The following is a 17,581-nucleotide window of genomic DNA, read 5'->3' on the forward strand; positions in this document are numbered from 1 at the left end:
TTTTCTTAACACATGATTTCTTTATACTTAAGCTAGCTCTACCTTTACATTTGGAACTTACATATGATAATGTATACAGCCCTCAGGCCATCTGCTGTGCATGATACTAGTTCTTTATGAATATATTTTCAATATTCTAATTAATATACCTTCATGACTGTGCTTTCCCCCTGTTATTTATAATGTTTTAATTTGCTGATTGGTGGTGCTTGCTTTTTCTTTAGTGGTAATTTCCTTTCTCCCTTTTTCCTCCATGCATTTTCTGTACCCTTATATCCCTTTTTAATTCCTTCTACACTTCTGCGTATCAGTCACATTCACTCAAAGTTCATTTAGTACCCTACAATAAAACAAATTTTGCTGCTATTATTGTGACTATTGGGCAATAGATCAGCTGTGATCAAGTCGGTAGCTGTCTGTATATTATGTGTAAGTAGAAAGTTCTAAACCTTAGCCAAAACTTTAATTCTAGTTCTAAACCTAGTACTATTACAATTTGGCACGTGGAAGAGATAAAAGAAATTAGATTTATCTACCTTCCCATGATTTTACTGTGATGAAGGTCTGCATTTCAGATGCTGTATTTATACAGGCGAAATTGTAGCAGCAAATGGTGTGGCGATTCTGAGGTTTTCCTCAGTACTTCGGCTACCGCTGTGTTAGTGTTTGTATTACCTGTGCTCTTTTCCCTCCTGCAGAAGATTCCCCTCGTGCTTTTGACACTCATCTCACACCTTCTTGGGCTCCTGAAGCATCAGGCACGGCACTCCAGCCCTGCACGCCCAACTCCCCTAGTGGATCTGACTTTCTCCATCCCGCGTTCCGCGGGGGGCGACCCAGGACTCGAGCTCTCGGGTCAGCCCTGCGACAAGCGGCACGGGCAGCGGGGGAAGGCGGTACCGAGCGCAGGGACAGCAGCTAATTAGCATTAATCACCGCCAGCCGAGAGCTGCCCGGTGCACGGCCCGTCCCCGCCGCGCTCCCGGGCGATGGCAGCGCCCCTCGGCCCGGCACCGTGCCTCAGCACTGCAGGGGCGGCCGAGGGCACTTGGCCAGCTCAGCCTGGAGACTGACGGGCGAGCTCACTCGGACTGCAGTTCTCTCCCGAGGGACAGTGCAGGGCCAGGCACTGACCTCTGCTCTGTGGCCGGGGACACGGCCCGAGCGAACGGCTGGGGCAGGGCGGGGCAGGGCTCGGAAAAGGCTTTCACCCAGAGGGTGGTCGGGCACTGAACGGCCTCCCCAAGGCAGTGCTCACAGCAGCAAGGCTGACAGAGTTCCAGGAGCGTTTGGACAAAGCTATCAGGCACGCGAGGTGACTCTCACGGCGACCGCGAGCCTCTCCTGGGGACCCCTCTGATCCCGCCCTCACGGCGGCTGCTCTGAGGCGCTGCGTGCCCGCCCTCACGGCGGCGCGCGCCCCGCCCCGCGCTGCTCACGCATGCGCGCGAGTGTCCGAGCGCCGCTCGGCTCGGGCTGTCACGTGACTCAGGAGGCGGATGCGGTTCCGGGTGAGCGCGGGCGCGCAGCGCGGCCCCGAGCGCGGCCCGGCCCCGGCCCCGCTCCCGCCAGGTACGGCCGCGGAGGGGCGGGAGCGCCGGGCCGGGAGCCGCAAGCCGGGGCCGGGCTGCGCGGGGCGGGCGCGGGGTGAGGTGGGGCCGCGGCCCGGCCGCGGCCCGACCGCAGGTGTGCAGGGGGCGGCGGGTTCAGCGCTGTGGCCTGGCCGGGGCAGCGGCGCTGAGCAGGGACCCCGCGGCCGGGCAGCTCCTCGGCCCCGCTCGGCCGCGCCCGCCGCTCCCCCGCGCCGCTGCCGCCGCACAGGGAAGGGCTGTGAACGCGTAAATCTCCGAGGGGAAAATCCCCTGCCCTGCCCTGCCTTGCCCTGCCCCGCCCCGCAGGATTTCGCGTAGCGCGGCTGTTCCGCTGCAGGCGTAGCGAACGCGCAGTACGGAGCCGTGTCGCGGAAGTCAGAGTTGCTTTCCAGTGCCTTTTGTCTTGGTTCCTCCTGATTTCCTGCTATTAATGCACTGCGCTAAATAGTGGTTAATTATTTCTGGTTGACTTGTATGCGTGTTTAAGTCTTACAAAGGACTGTCTGGGCAGGGTATAAATTCTTTGGGATTGCTTTGAGAAGTTAGTGTTTACCTTTAAATAAGCTTGAGTGGCACAGACAACAGATCCTTCTGTTGCTCTAGATGAGGAGTTTAAAGTAGTATCCTCGGGAGGAAAGCAAGAGTTTTCAGAAGTTTTCTCTTTTAGCTGTCTGACTTTTCTGTGCTTTGATGCTTAGAGAAAGGAGTAAAAGAGACAATTGATCTGTTATTAACTCTAGTCCTTGCATCGTCCCATTTTGCAAACTTGCAAGTGGTAAAGTCTGGAGGGCCATCTTCAGGTTTGGGAAACCTGTCCTGGATTTATGGCTAATCTGGCCATGTTCTAAAGATCACTGAAATCATAGAAACATTTAGAAAGTGCAGTGAGCTGCATCCTGTGGGTTTGTGTACTAGATGTGTCTGTTCCTTGCTTTAGGCTTGCTGTAAAATCAAATGTGAAAATTGCTCTTTAAAGCATTTCTTTAATGCCTGAAACCTGGAATTAATTAGGCCTGAAACCTGGAATTAACTTGACACTTGGTTAATGTTTCTGTTGACACAATAAAGGTGAAACATGGTGGGGAGAATGTAGGCTAACCTTGTTTTGAGGTCGATTTTGACTTTTTGAGATAGAAACCACTTTCTCTTTTTTGCCTGTAAGGTACCTCGTTCATCAAAAATGCTTGACATTGTAATTGTCCTGCAAAGTTAAACTTTGTGTTTATTCTATTATAGATGTGGGGGTGCTGATCAAGTACTGAATATGGGTGGTAGTATTGGATAGGCAGATGTGACCATGGAAATGTCTGGCTTATAATTTTTTGTGTGTTTGCCTGAGAACTCAGAGGTGTAAACCTAAATAATAATTTTTGCAAGCAGCCTTTAACTTCATTAATAAAATGATCTCATGCTTTCTGTTGTCCTTCTGTCCCACCGCTACTGCCACCCCTTTTTTTAGGTATTTGGGACAGACCTGAATCTCTGTTTAGCTCTACTGTAAGTTTTTATAAATGGCAATTTTTAACAGGCTTCTTAACACTGTTGTACTTGATATTCCAAAACCTACCAGCTAAGGCAGCTCCGTATTAATGAGAGAACTCTGAAAATTATCTATTTTTCTAGGAAAAAAGGATGAAAGCACTGATGTTTGACCTCTGGTGCAAGCAGTGACATTGTTCAGATGCAAACTTAACTAGGTTTAACCTGCTGTTCTGGAATGGAAATTTGTTCATTAGCTGTAGTGAAAGAGCAGTGGGTTTGAGTGATGTGTTCCCTTTTTGCAATACCATAACTTGCCTGTTGAGATACTTAAAATTATAAAAGGCGTTGTAGAGTACTACAGTCCAGTAAGAGAGCAGAACCTCCTGGCAACCCTGCATCCAGGGTTTGCACCCATTCTTTGATGTGTTGAAGTTTCTGACCTTTAGATAACTCTCCATCTTCCATTTCTTTACGCAAAATAGAAAGTAATGAGCAATGGAGGATAAGACCAGGCTTGCTGTTCTTAGAAACCAAACCTTTTTGAACTGGCTATGAAGTGTGCTAGGATCAGGTAGAAATTATTTGCTTTTTTTCTACATGACTGATAAGTACTTGCATTATTAAAATTTACACTTTCCAAGTTACATTTTTAGATTTTAGATTTACAGCTGAATTAAAAAGGCTTTGGCGTTTTAAAAACATGTCAGCAGTGCCACAGGAGGAGTAGAAAGAGTATTCTAAACTCAGCTTTAGTTTGCATAAGCAGAAGTAGATTTTTTTTTGCCTGCTAGTAAGCATTTATATTAGTTGATGTAAAATAACTCTGTAGTCATCACTTTCCTAATTTGCTTGTAAAGATTGCCCTTCCTTCTTAATTTCTCATTCTTCTAGTTGACAAATTATAGTGCTTTTATAGGTGAGACTTGAGGTCAAAACATCCAAACCAGCTGCTTAGTCCAGGTGTCGAGTCGGATGCTGAAAACCTACATTCAGTCTTATCTGAAGCTGAACTCCAAGCTTGCCTTGTAAATTGTTTTCAGGTGTCCTGTGTGGTACTTAGCAAATGATTGCTTTATAATCTACTTTAATGAGAAGCTGCTGATGAGAATTCTGTAAGTAGTGTGAGCAGAGTGCCACGAAAGCACCTTAAGCTTAGATAACAGCACCAGTAGTTTTTAAACTCCTGTCTTAGTACAACAGGTTTATCCCAGTGGGATGAAGTAAGGGCAGGTAGAAATGCTTCTACACTGAAAGGCTGTCCATTTGGAATTTACAGGTGTTACTTGGTGTTTGGTATTCTTCAAAAGTATGGGAAGAAAACTGTTCAAGTCTTGGAGCAAACCCCTGCTTTCAAGTGTCTGAGAGCTGTCATATTTGCATCAGCTGTTTCATTCCATGCTGCTGGTAACCACTGCCTTCTCCTGACTGCTGAGGGCCTCTGGGGAAACTCCTTGGGCTTCATCTCAGTGTCCTGAAACAAATGTATAGAGAGCTCTGCACACATCCACTGTTACTGCTGATCCAAATGTGACCTTCCCTCTGAGCAAATATTTAAAACCCACTGTTGCAGCCAGCAGGTTGGTGGCCAGGAGTATCCACACCTTGTATGCTCACAACTTCAACAGCTTGGTGAGAGGCAGGACTTGTTTCCAAGCAGTGCTTTAGACAGGACAAACAGGGAGAGCTGGGAGGGCACTCACTGGGGCAACCTCTCCACACTGCTGAAGAACAACTGAGACGTTCAGGTGCTGAATGTCTCAAATAGGGAGAGTCTGGCCCTGAAGAGGAACTAGGTTCCTACCTTCTAGAAATTTTATTTAAATATTCTGGGTGAGGGAAGCAGGAAAATGTCAGTAAAACAGGCTTAAATTGAGATCATTAGTGTTTAATTTGTAGCACTGCAGCTTTACAAAAAGATCACTATTTTGCTTTATTAATCAACTTGCGTAGCATAGCTTTAAGCATTGCAGGACAATTTAAAATCAGGTCAGGAGGAGAAAAAATTTGATTTGTCATGAAAGGAAATCTGGTCCTACAGAACAGTAAGTGTAATTTGGTTTTCAGCCATGTAAAAAAAAATATCTCTGGGTTAATAAGCAGAATTGGTTACATTCAAACTTTGTCCTTACTGCTGTTCTGTGTTGATAGGTTCTTTGCAAAATACCATGGTTTCTTGTTTTGATGGATGTTGGTTTTCTTAATACCTTCATTGATAAGTTTACCTGTTTCTACCAATCTTTAGACAAGCCAAGAGCTTCAACTGGTTTGGACTTTGATGTCAGCAGAGTGGTTTACCATGTTCTATTGTTGGGGATTCCTCGTTGCTGGTGATGGGTGAGCCTGAAAAACTACAGCTTTACTTGCACATCATAGGGTGAGTGCTCCAAAAACACTGCCTTAAATAGTTATCTTTAAAGTGTTTGGGTTGTTTGGGGTTTTTTTCTTTTTAAATGGCTTGTAGTTGAGATCTGACTGTCTGGACTTTTTCTCAAAATACACACTTATTAATTATCTCCTATAGAATCTAGGCATGTGTCAGGTTTCTTACATTTTGGAGTGAACTGGTGTAATCATAAATGACAGAACAGGTTGCTCAAGGCCTTAATTTTAACTGAGGGGTTGATTCTCCTTGACTGCATTAAATCCCTTCCAACCTAAACTATTGTATGTTCAGCCATTCCACAAGGAGTTGTGTATGGGAAAAAACAAAAGTAAAATGGAAACAAACAAAAAACTTTTCCCTGTATTGTTTTGTTTTTATTCTGCATAATACCTCAACTAGATGATGATAAGTTAAGGGATATGTTGCAAGTATGGGAATTACCACAGTATTGAACTAACACCCTCTGTTATGTTCCTGCAGCTCTTCTTTAGCCCATTGTGCTGAAGACCAGAGGTTCTGCCTGATCAGGAGTCTCTGTTAGCAATTGAAGTTAGCTGGAGAATGGAAGGGGTTGAGTTTAAGGAAGAGTGGCAGGATGAAGATTTTCCAAGGTTTTGAATTCTTTTTTAAAGTAATTTGGATCAAACACATAACATTAGCAATAAGCTACCTCTTGGTCTTCCTGTTGAACTAATACTCAGTAATAATCTTGAAGTGATTTCCATTAATATAGCAGTTTTGAAAAGGTTTTGTGGCATATTTCTTCAGGGTTACCACTGCTGACATTTCCAGTGTTTCTAAAATGAAGATTTGTAAGCTTGGCTTTGTTTATTTCCTGTGAAAATATTTTGCAACTACATTGTTTGCATATTACTCCCAGTGCCTCATGGCCCAAATATTTCATTAAGCAAAATTTCTGAGAAAGTCTTTAAAAGTTAATGCTGCTACTGATGCTTGGGCCTACAAAAAAAATTAAATCAGATTTAGATGCATTCTATGATAACATGATTAAACTACTTCTGTAATTTATTTCAGATCAAATTTTGTCAACCAAGAGTACGACAAGTTTTCTTAAGGATGACACACTGGTAGTAGTCAGTGTTTTGGTATTTGTCACAGGATGGGATGGTCACTTGAATGCTGGAAAGGAATTTTCTGCTGCCTTGGTGTTTGTTGACTGAAAGCTTGAACTTAGGCTATAAGTAAAGTTAATTCAGTACTAACTTTACAGTGGGTTTTTGTAGTAATATATAAGTCTTAATATATGAAATTTAAAAAAATGTCAAAGCAGGTTTGTAGCAATAATTTCTTTGTGTCCCAGGCCCCTACCAGAGGATGATCCTGTTGAATCTGATGCATTGGCTGCAGCTGGAACAGAAAATGAAGCTGGTAAGAACATTCCACTCCAGTCTAGCTGACTGCTTCCAACTTAAAGCTCCTACTGACTGCTTCCTACTTTAAAGCTCCTTGGTGTGGGGGGATTTTATTGCTTGTTTTGTTTTGGGGGTTTTGGGTTTTGGTTTTTTGGTTTTGTTTCATTGATTGGAATTTTGGAGGTTTTTGCATTTGAAATTTGTTTGGATTTTGTCTGCTTTACTTGCAGCATTTCCAGTGCTGGATTGGTAATCTGATTTTATCCCTTGCTTTCAACTCCTGTCTAAATCATGCCAGTATTCGCCTTGTACCTCGAAGCATTCTGTGTATTCACAGAACAGAAGCAAGTGCTAGGGACGTGAATCTGTTGTATTATGTACAAGATTTATTCACTGTAATATCTGGAGCAGCTCCTGGGACACTTGGGCAGGGGTAGTAGTGTCTGCCACCCTGCTCAGACTGTGTGCAATGGGCAACTTGGTAACTTTTACCTGCTGTTCTTTCCATCCCCTATTCAAGTCTTACTCCAAAGATACCTTGCTTAAATTAAGGGCATTAATTTATAATGCATTATGAGAAAGAACTGTGCTCTTCTGTCTTGGTAATGTGCTTATCTAAACTTGCTTTAGATTTGAAAAGAAATAATTTTCTTTCTTTAGATACAGAGGGTAATGGAACCAAACTGAGAAAGAAACTAATGGCTCCAGATATTAGCTTAACTTTGGATCCCAGTGAGGAATCTGTTTTGTCTGATGACTTGGATGAGAGTGGAGAGATTGATTTGGATGATTTAGATACTCCTTCAGAAAACAGCAATGAATTTGAATGGGAAGGTGAGTACTTTGTTCTTTTGTCTGATGCAGGTTCTTAAGTGCAGGTTTGACTGTTTCTTTAGTGAGGCAGAGCTATGATTCAATAGTGCAAGAGGAGAAATACAAAGGTAGTGATCGTATTAGGAGTTAGAAATAGGTGCAGTGACTTTTTAAAGAGCAAATCAGATCTCATCTGATCAATAAACAGGCAAACAGATACTAGCTGTAACTGCAGGTAAACTTAGGTGAAGATCATCTACATATGCATCTATAAGGCTTGAAGTTATGCAAATTCCTCTATTGCAGTAAGTTTTCAAGAACCACCCAACAGAAAAAAGTACCCAAGGTATTTTACATGTGTTAGAAATTAGTTTTAAATGGAGGGAGCCAAACAAAAGAATAGAGATTAGCTACTCAGAAATCGATGAATTTCAATTTAAGGAGGACTGAATAGTATTTTTAAAAATACTAAGTAATACCTGATCTCAAATATTCCTGTGGTGACAGTGACAAAAGCTCAGTAGCCTTAGAGTATGCATATTTCCAGACTGACTGGAGGCAGCAGAAGGGCCTCTATTTTATGTCAAGAATTCTGAAATTACTTCATAGGAATTTCAAGTAGCTATAGCCACACTAGTAATGATCTCAGTTTTCAGACATTAACAGGTGTTATGTCTTATAGGCAAAACTTGGAGATTCTAACAAATTTTATTTGATATAAATGTTTTGTGTAGGACTTAAAGCACAAATTTCAAACTTGGAGTTTAATGATGTCTTAAGGCCCTCTTTATGGAAGCCAAGAACAGTTGTTTTGGGCAAATTGTTGGAGTCTCTAACATGTGTAAACTTCATGGTTTAGGAATGTCTCTAATAAGTAAATATGTAAACTCATTTATTATTTTCTCATCCTGAATATAAAATAAATTCCTGAATAAACAGGAAGTTCTCTTTTCACTGTTACATTTGAAACACTACCTGTGGAGAAAGAAACACTCTTGAGAATAAGGGGGTGGTTTTGGTTTTTAAATAGCTAAAGGCATACTGCAGTGGAAGTTTCCTTAACAGAGACTGTGTGTTTAAATTTGTAAAAGGATTTTCACTGCTTTAAAGAAGAAGAATTGGTATTTATGGTTGCTTTTGCAGTGATGCGAAGGAAATGTTCCAGATGTTTGTGTCTTGTTTTTAAAAGTGGCTGAAAAGGGTTTCTGTCTTTTCTTCCTTTAATGCTGCTGCCTTCATTTTCCTGGAAGGATAATTTCAATTAACAGCTTTGTTTCGGGAACAGACAACTAACTTGCAGTAGGTTTTTCTCACTTTGGGTAAGGTCCATGCAACAAAGTCAAGAATCATAATTTCATTGGAGCAAATTGTCTTACAGATTCCTGTCAGCACAAATTTCATCTATTTTGATTGCACACATGAATTAGATTTAATTTCCAATAGATTTGTCTGCATGTTTGCTTGCAAGGTACCTCAATGTTTTGAATCATGCTTCATGTAAATCTGTGATCAACCTCTGTAATTCTCTGTAATTGGAGTTAACCACTTTGTCTATTTTGGTGAAATTCATTGAGGTCTGTGTTCTGAGTGCCTACAATTAATTAGGCTTCTCCATGAATGGAAATTTTTCACGTACTTGTAATAGAGAACATTACAGTCAACAGATAACTGCCTACATGAGTATGTTAATTAAAATATCCATGACATCAGCTGGTGTGTCTGACTGGCTGAAGAATACCAAAATAGATTAGATAGCAAAGTGGTTAACTTGTGTTGTAGCTGATTGTCACTATGCATGGTATTCATAATGGGTCTTCAACATGTTCTCATTTTGGCAGATGATCTTCCAAAACCAAAAACTACTGATGTCATTAGGAAAGGCTCCCTGGCTGAGTACACTGTGGCAGAGGAGAAGGATGACGGTCGCCGCTGGCGAATGTTCCGGATCGGAGAACAGGACCACAGGGTGGACATGAAGGCAATTGAACCATACAAGAAAGTTATCAGTCATGGTGGTAAGGATTGGTGCTCTGGGGAACTGCTGAGCAGCTGCTTCTTTAAGCTGACGTGGGGGGGGCAGAGGAAGAGCTTTGGGCATGAGGTTTTGTGGTAATTCAATTGTTGCAGTGTTAAGACATGGTTGATAAAATAATTTTTTATCTATTAAACTAAAGTTCCAAAATGTGCACATGGTCACGTGCACTAAAATACACCTGTGTAATAATGTATATTTATCCTACAGTGTCACTGCTACCTAATTTTTTTGGTTTCTACACTATTGAAAACATTAACTATCGATCTAGTAAGGCAGAAATCAATTCATTAGTCTTTCCAACAGTCTGTGAAGTTTAGGTTGGAAGAAAAGTTGATTAAACTTTAAGAGCATAAGATATTATTAAATGTACTGAGGTCCTACACTGAAATGTTGGTTATAGATACAGTGTTTGATTGACATCAGCTTCAGTTGTTGCTTTAGAAGTCAACAAACTTGAAAAAGATACCTTGATGTTTTCTGTAACTGTATGAATGTGTCCATATGGATGTGTGTACATCTCTTGAAGAAAAATAATGAAAAAGCTTACTGAATGTGCTTGACTTTGTGTAATTGTAGTCAGTGTATTGTCACCTTTGTCACTACTGCTGCTTATTTCTTTTTAGGTTATTATGGTGATGGGTTAAATGCCATTGTTGTGTTTGCTGTTTGCTTCATGCCTGAGAGCAGCCAGCCTAACTACAGATACCTAATGGACAATCTATTTAAGTAAGTAATCCTCTGCCTTTCTGGGTTTTTGTTATTTTTAATATATTTGAGCACTACTAGGAATTACTTTCAGATGAAGATTGTGTGGATATTAAAGTTTTCTTTGCTTTTCTCTCCAGGTATGTAATTGGCACTTTAGAGCTGTTAGTAGCAGAGAACTATATGATAGTTTACCTGAATGGTGCAACAACACGGAGAAAAATGCCAAGTTTAGGCTGGCTTAGGAAATGTTACCAGCAAATTGATAGAAGGTAAGAAGCTCTGCAGTATTTTCTTATAATAGTCACATGCCTAGAGATTTACATATTTTGGAAAAACTGCTGTTTGATGTGGTGTCTGATCCCTTCTGGTTAAGATTTGATGAAGGAAATTGGTGTACTGAAAACCTCTTCCTAAACTAGGCAATGTGGGATGATGCTACAAGCAGGCCTGTGTAGTGTTTTGTGGTGGATTTTTTTGGTTGGTTGGGGATTTTGTGTATGCTTTTTGTTGCTCTTGTTGCCAAGGTGTTTTTTTAGTGAAAACAGTCCTCTTAGAATACTGAATACTGTTATCCTGTAGAATATCCTAACAACTGAATGTAGTAGTGTAAGGTTAATAAGAGAGGTGCTTTGTGAACCACTTTATCATTAGTTCTGTAAAGAAATTCAAAGGAGCTTCTCCTTGGAATATTACTTCCTTGTCAAATTGATACTGAATCTTTAGTTTTTATTTTACAGTTGTATAGTATTTTTCCCTCTCATGGAGGTTGACTTCTAATAATGGGATGTCAGAATACTTTGTTGATGTGACAATTGTGCTTCTAAAAACATACTTCTTACATATTCCAAACCCTGGTCATGCTGCCTTTTTGTTCTAGTAATTATCCATTGTTTAAATCCTTCAGGTTAAGGAAAAATCTGAAATCATTGATCATAGTTCATCCTTCCTGGTTCATCAGAACTCTCCTGGCCATCACAAAACCTTTTATTAGGTAATGCTCTGGAAACTTTTTCATAAATAATTCTGACAACTGTTTGCTTTGAACTTACAAGACTTTTCTAATATTGACCTAGTGAAAAATGTTTAGAGTTGTAACTGTACCTTGCATTTGTTCTTCCACAGCTCAAAATTCAGCCAAAAAATTAGGTATGTCTTTACCCTGGCAGAACTAGCTGAACTCATCCCCATGGAATACGTTGGCATCCCAGAATGCATAAAACAGTACGTTTTCTTATTCCAACATCTTCTACATTGATCATGGTTTGGGATGTTGTAATCAGTGTTTGCTTTGAATGTAACACTTGGCACATAATGCCTTAACTGAGATTATTGCTCTCTTGGAGGAGTGTCCATGTTTGACCTCATTGCTAAAGGCAGTTTGGAATGGAGTAGCATGGACAGCCAGAATGTTGATGTAAAGTAATTTTCACAGTGAGCTTTGTGCAATTGCTAAGTTGTGGTGTGTGAATTAAGCCTTCTAGAGAAGGTCTCATTCTAGTTGTTCTGCACCTTAGTATGTATATTAAACTGGCTTCTGAGTGAGAAATTGTGGGCATGTTGATACTGAGGTTAGTTACAATGTCTTCTAAAGCATTTAAATTTAAATGTGGAACAAGTTAAGTGCTGAAATATCACTTGGATTGGGTTTTCATTGGAAAGAAAAGCAGTGATGGGAAAATACTGAATCCCTACCCACTACAGTTCTAAACTACTTTGGTAAAGAAGTGAAGACAGCATCAGTGTAATTTTTTTTCCTTCCCATCCAGATAAAAATAGCCATTTTAACATCAGCACAATTCTGCTGTCAAACAAGATGATGATCCTTTTGTCAGAAGCTTTTATGAATGCAGTTATAGAGAGTAGAAACCATAAACTTGGGTCTTAAGAAAACCAGATGAAAACACTAACAATCCTGATGACAGCCTATTAGAGGGTGTGACACACAAACCCTGTGTTGTCTGCATCGTAATAGGTGACACAAACTGGGGGAAGGTGGCACTGAGGGCACAGCCGTGCTGGACAAAGCCTCGTGCCCCCTGCAGATGGCTGGTTATTTCAGTAGACATCCAGCTGCTGTCAGTTCCACAATTTAACTCTGTAAGACAGATAAACAGTTTTCATGGGGTGGGAGTGAAACACATGACAAAGCTGAGGCAGTCTTGTGCTGTCTTTAGAATTTTTTTGCCTGGGGCTTTATGGGTGTGTTATGAATATTCAGTCTGTTATTCTGAGTTTTAAAAGATTTCTCTCTGTATTGATGAACATTTAACTGTTCTGCAAAGTCTGGACATGGTTAACTTAAAGAGTTAATTCTCAGATTTCTGTGGAGGATTACATCTGGCTTCAAACTGTTATGGATGCAGGCTTTAAATTTTATTGATGAATGCTAACACTTACAAGAAGTCGTATTGTATTCATTTGTTATGTCGTAGTAAGTAAATCTTAATGGTTTTTGTTTACTGCTAATAAATGTTGGAGGTACGCTGGGGTTTTTTCTTAATTATGTCAGTTTCAAAATTAAGTTTCTGCAGACTATTGACACTAATATTGGTTTGCAGCTTCTGTTGATTTTGGCCTTTATATGTTATATTTACTGAAATAAAACTTTTCCTCACCAAGGTATGAAGAAGAAAAGTTTAGAAAGAAACAGAAAAGGTATTCATCTTTTGATTAGGGTTGCATCTAGATAAGTCAATTTGCACTGCAACTAACTCCCAGTTGATTGGCTTGCATAAAGGAATAAGCATTTGTAAATATAAACATGCACTAGTGCCCAAGTATTACTGCATGACAGCAGCTATACTGTACTTGCAGGCAGTAGGGAATCTGTAAGAACTCACCCTGGGTGTTCAGATAGCTGTTTGCAAATAGTTTCTATTACACTTTTATGTGAGATGCTCACTTTTAAGGGGATACACGGGTTCTCAACTTGAAGAGGCAAAAGTAGTGCTTCTGTATGAACCCATGAAAGCAAATGTCATTGTTTCTAACAGGAACTGATCTCTGGAGATGAGCTGTATTTAGGTGCTAAGCTGTAGCTATGCATTAGCAGAGATGCAACCCTGTAAGAAGTTCTAATACTGAATCTTGTATTTTTGGTATTTGCTACTTTTATAGTTATTAACTTGGATAGATCCAACTAAATTAGTATTTTAGTGCTGTTTGTATTTGCAGTGCCTACGTTCCTTCCTAATAAATACTTTGTTAATATCCAGTCTCCTGCTAACTATTCAAGCTATTCCACAACTGATGAATTTTTTGAATGGATACGTTATTTTTTCACTCACTAACAAATAGGCTGAAATATTTTGCTACTAACTTTGCAGTTTTTTTAATTACTTTTCCTTTGTGTGCCTAACTATTAAGGAAGGCTTATTGTCTAAATTGGGTAGGGGAACACTTGAGATTGAAGTAAAAGGAATTTAAATTATTTCTGAAAGCTCACACGTAAACTTAGTCATGTGTTGAACATTCTTCAGGAATTTCTCCCATTAAGTGATAATTTTAAAAATCTCCAGTAGAACAAGCAATTTTTAGTGTCCCTGTTGATAACTTCACCTCTACTACCATCACTTTTGTAAAAAGCAATATGTTCTTCAGTGAAAATTAGCTATAGAGATCACAGGCAGAATTGGATACTGAGCCTTCAGTCAGGTAGAAAGCAGCTCCTTTGCATGGATTCGTGGCCCAAAGGAGCTGTCTCTGTTTCTGTCATTTTGAAAATCTGGCTGGTTATAGTTTGAGAGACTGGACAGGTATGTTAGATAGATTGTTAGAGGTAGTCTCTCACTTTAGAACTGCTGTTGATTTTAAAATTAATTTACCTCCATGCAGAACTGATTTGCCAGAAGATGTTATCAAGACTGTAGCTTGTCCTTACTATAAAGAGGAGAAGTACATTTTGTGCAGGGTTTGCAATCCTATCATCCCCTGGTTTCTGCAAAGCAGCATTTTGTTTGCTGGTCCCAAGGCAGATAGTAAAAAATAAGGTACAAAATCAAACCCACTTTGATCATCAAGATGGTGAATTTTTCCAGCGTAATTGCAAGAGTCTTTGAACATCATAGAAAAATTATTGCAGTTAAGGAGCCTTTTCATTTTTGTTAATTCAACTAGTGCTGTTACCTTTAATATTATATTAATTAAGCCAAGAAGGTAATTCAGTGCTTATGAATTCATCAGTGGTAGTGCTTGCCAGTATTGTCATGTTACCTGTACTGTATTTCTGCTTGCATTTGTTATTATGAGCACAGGCCATGCTTTTTTTCTTCTGCAGTCAAACTTGACTTGCACTTTTTAAATGCTTCCTCTCAAGTGCTGTAGTTACTTAAATGGTTTCCTAACAATTTTAATTAATTTCTAGGGGGTGGTAGGAAAATAGATATCTAAAAGAACCCAAACATCATGACTACATTAAATAAAAACCTTAATTTAATATTTATTTACTAAAACTATTCCCATATAAAAGCTTTGTGTTTTCCTGTTAAGGTTAATCATTTTTTCTTAATAATATGAGCTATCAAACTATGTTAACATAGTTTCATCTTACTACTTTCTATGCTAAGCAGAGTTGACCAAGAGCTGAACAGAAAACAAGAGCAGAAAAGTGATGAGTAAGTTTGGAGTCCAAACAAGACTGAAGAATACACAGATGGAAGGATGCTGTTTGTGCTCCATTACAGTGCATTCTCTGTATGTATGTATTATATAATCTGTTGCAAAAGGTGCTTTGGACTAGCACACCATGAACTGCTTACTGCTGTATTGGTTTGTCTTGACTTTAATTGCTGTTTATGTAATCCTTTTATACTGCTAAATGGCAAAGAACCCTATGTTTTCAGAGGATGTTCTTGCAACTGTTTATCTAAATGATGCATGTTCTTCAGTAAAATATTTATATACCTAAATGTTAAAGGAAAGAGATAATATATATATTTTTATGACTGAACAATATATTGTGTGTACCTGCTGAAGGAATTCATTTGCAGGTAGTCAAGGCCATAAGTTACTTGTTGTTATTGTATAAATCTGTTTTGCTGTAAATGGTCAAGTGCATTTCTTTGTTGTCATGAAAACTTGTTTGGATATTAACAATCATTATTAACTTGGCTTTCACAAATATAGAGATCCTTATTTTTGTTCATTTACCTTACACAAGCTCACTCCTTTGCCTCACTAGAGTGAGCTTCAACTTTGGTGTCTTTCAGTCCATCATTCCAGGATGCAGAACTGCAGTTCTATGGGTGGCAGTTTGTTGGCCAGGAGGTTTTAGCCTAAGCCACAAAAGCTGAACTGTCTCCTGGTAAGATACCAGACCTTTTTCAGTTGAAGTTGTGAATTTAGATTCTGCTTCAGTGTGTCAAGACTGTCTCAGCTAGCAGTAGGAAATGAGTTCATTGCAGTTCTTTGTGGGTGAATTTTGATGGTTACTGGTGGGAACTCTGGTCATGCTCAGTAAAACCTGGGAGCCACACAGGTATTCTATTCACAACACCATTTTTGGGGCAGAAATATAAGAAGTTTTATGCTACCTGTGTCATTTTTGTAGATGAAACATAAATTTCTAAAGCTGTCCGGCACATGATACCAGCACTAATTTATCTTTTAAGAAGTGTTTTAGAGGTTGGGGTGTTTTCACTCCCCGGAGTGGTGGTAAATCTGTGTCTGCAAGAGGTTTTCTTGGACACATAACAAATGTGTCTAGGCTTACTGGGACAACAGTGATGCACTGGTTGAGACATTGTAAAAGTTTGTAACATCTTTTGATAAACATTGCATTTTCCATGTAAGGGCAGGTGTATGCAAATAAATTCATTCAGGAGTTGAGCAATATAATGTTGTAGCAAGTATATTAAATCTTTGCTTTTGGTGTTTATTGTGCTCACAATTTTGTCTTAATGCTAAAAAATATCACTTTTAAACTCTATTTAATGTTACTGAGTTACCTTATTAAAAAAAAAAAAGTTATGTTCAACCAGATTATTACACAACACTGATAAATAGCAGTTGTGAGATATTCCCTGGTCAAGACTTACCAAGTAACAATTAATCCACTGTCTCCAGTGATACCTGCATAGACTCTGAGAGCATTTGGATGTCAGGTGAGGGAAAACTGCTCATGTCTCTGGAGGTTTACTTAAGTCTGCAGTTCAGATACTTTCATCTCAAGATCTAAGTCCTTTTGTTCCAGTAGTTTCTGTATCAGAGTTTCAAAGAGATTGATAGGCAGGATGTATTCACACAACAATAATATCACTGCCAAGTTGCCATGCCTCCACTCCATCAGGTTTGGATCTTACTCTGAAAGCAGAACACAAATGCACTTTCTTTGGGGCTGTCTTATCTCCTGCTTCAGTTTTGATGTTGACACAGATGACTGTAAAGTTCAAGTCAGTACATGGAGCTCTTGCAGCCTGTTTACTTCTGATACTTTCACAGTGTGGTCTGTACGACCATGCAAATCGGATTTTTACTGGGTTTGCATGTGCCCTAAGCTAAACAGGAAGCCTTCTGATTATCTCATTTCCACTTTTTCCTAATTGATAAAAGGATTAGTCTCAGTAAAATTATATTTTTTGTGGAGGGATTGTAGTTCTCTGTGTCCTGTGGCTTCCTGTATGTACAGTGCAGTACAGAGTAGCCATTGCTCTGTACATGCCACATTTACCAAATGATGGGATTGTTATTGTGCTTCCTGGTGGCCAAGGATTCTACAGTTTCATGCTGCAGTAGTGTGATTTCTGTTGGAAATGTGTATGTGCTTATAAATGGTTTATTTCTCTAGTATAAGTTGTGAATGAGTATACAGCACAGCAGTTGTTCTGTCTCTAAAGATATGCAGCTTGAGAAAGAAGTGTACTAAAGAATTATTCCCCTCTGCCTCCTTGCAGCTCATCATTCAGTGGTGAGGTGGATGTTTACAAAAAGCAAAGTGGTCCCAAAAGCTATGGATAATGTTTTGTCAAACTTAACTTTTTTTAAATCTATAATATAATGTAATATATTTTAATATTTAAAAACCTGAAAAGTTGGAATGTCATACTTAAATAAAAATTATTTCAAAACTTGAATCACTTTGTGATAAGATACAGTATTAGAGGGAATTCACCTTTCAATGGCACTTCCTTCTAAAAGTAAGAGTAATTTTGCTAGAATTTAGTGAGCCCTGTCAAGAAAAAATTTCATGAGTCACTGA

General features: G+C 39.5%; 1 protein-coding gene across 5 annotated transcripts; it reads left to right on the plus strand.

Moving 5' to 3' along the window:
• Positions 1-1,462: 1,462 nt before the first annotated feature.
• On the plus strand, positions 1,463-16,242 carry BNIP2 (BCL2 interacting protein 2). 5 transcript variants are annotated; one of them, XM_059858163.1, is made up of 13 exons: positions 1,463-1,572; positions 4,351-4,651; positions 5,317-5,448; positions 5,938-6,068; positions 6,779-6,846; positions 7,491-7,664; positions 9,482-9,658; positions 10,302-10,404; positions 10,524-10,655; positions 11,291-11,377; positions 11,509-11,607; positions 13,006-13,041; positions 14,955-16,242. In XM_059858163.1, the coding sequence occupies exons 4-13, from the start codon at positions 6,019-6,021 to the stop codon at positions 15,001-15,003; spliced, it is 975 nt and encodes a 324-aa protein (XP_059714146.1). In that variant the 5' UTR covers positions 1,463-1,572; positions 4,351-4,651; positions 5,317-5,448; positions 5,938-6,018; the 3' UTR covers positions 15,004-16,242. The 5 variants fall into 5 exon arrangements, with proteins under 5 accessions (XP_059714146.1, XP_059714148.1, XP_059714149.1 ...); XM_059858165.1 differs by lacking the exon at positions 4,351-4,651 and having other exon boundaries at positions 1,468-1,572; XM_059858166.1 differs by lacking the exon at positions 4,351-4,651 and having other exon boundaries at positions 1,493-1,511.
• Positions 16,243-17,581: the final 1,339 nt, after the last annotated feature.

The sequence above is a fragment of the Haemorhous mexicanus genome, chromosome 13, assembly GCF_027477595.1.
Source record: "Haemorhous mexicanus isolate bHaeMex1 chromosome 13, bHaeMex1.pri, whole genome shotgun sequence".
NCBI classification, from domain to species: Eukaryota; Metazoa; Chordata; class Aves; order Passeriformes; family Fringillidae; genus Haemorhous; species Haemorhous mexicanus.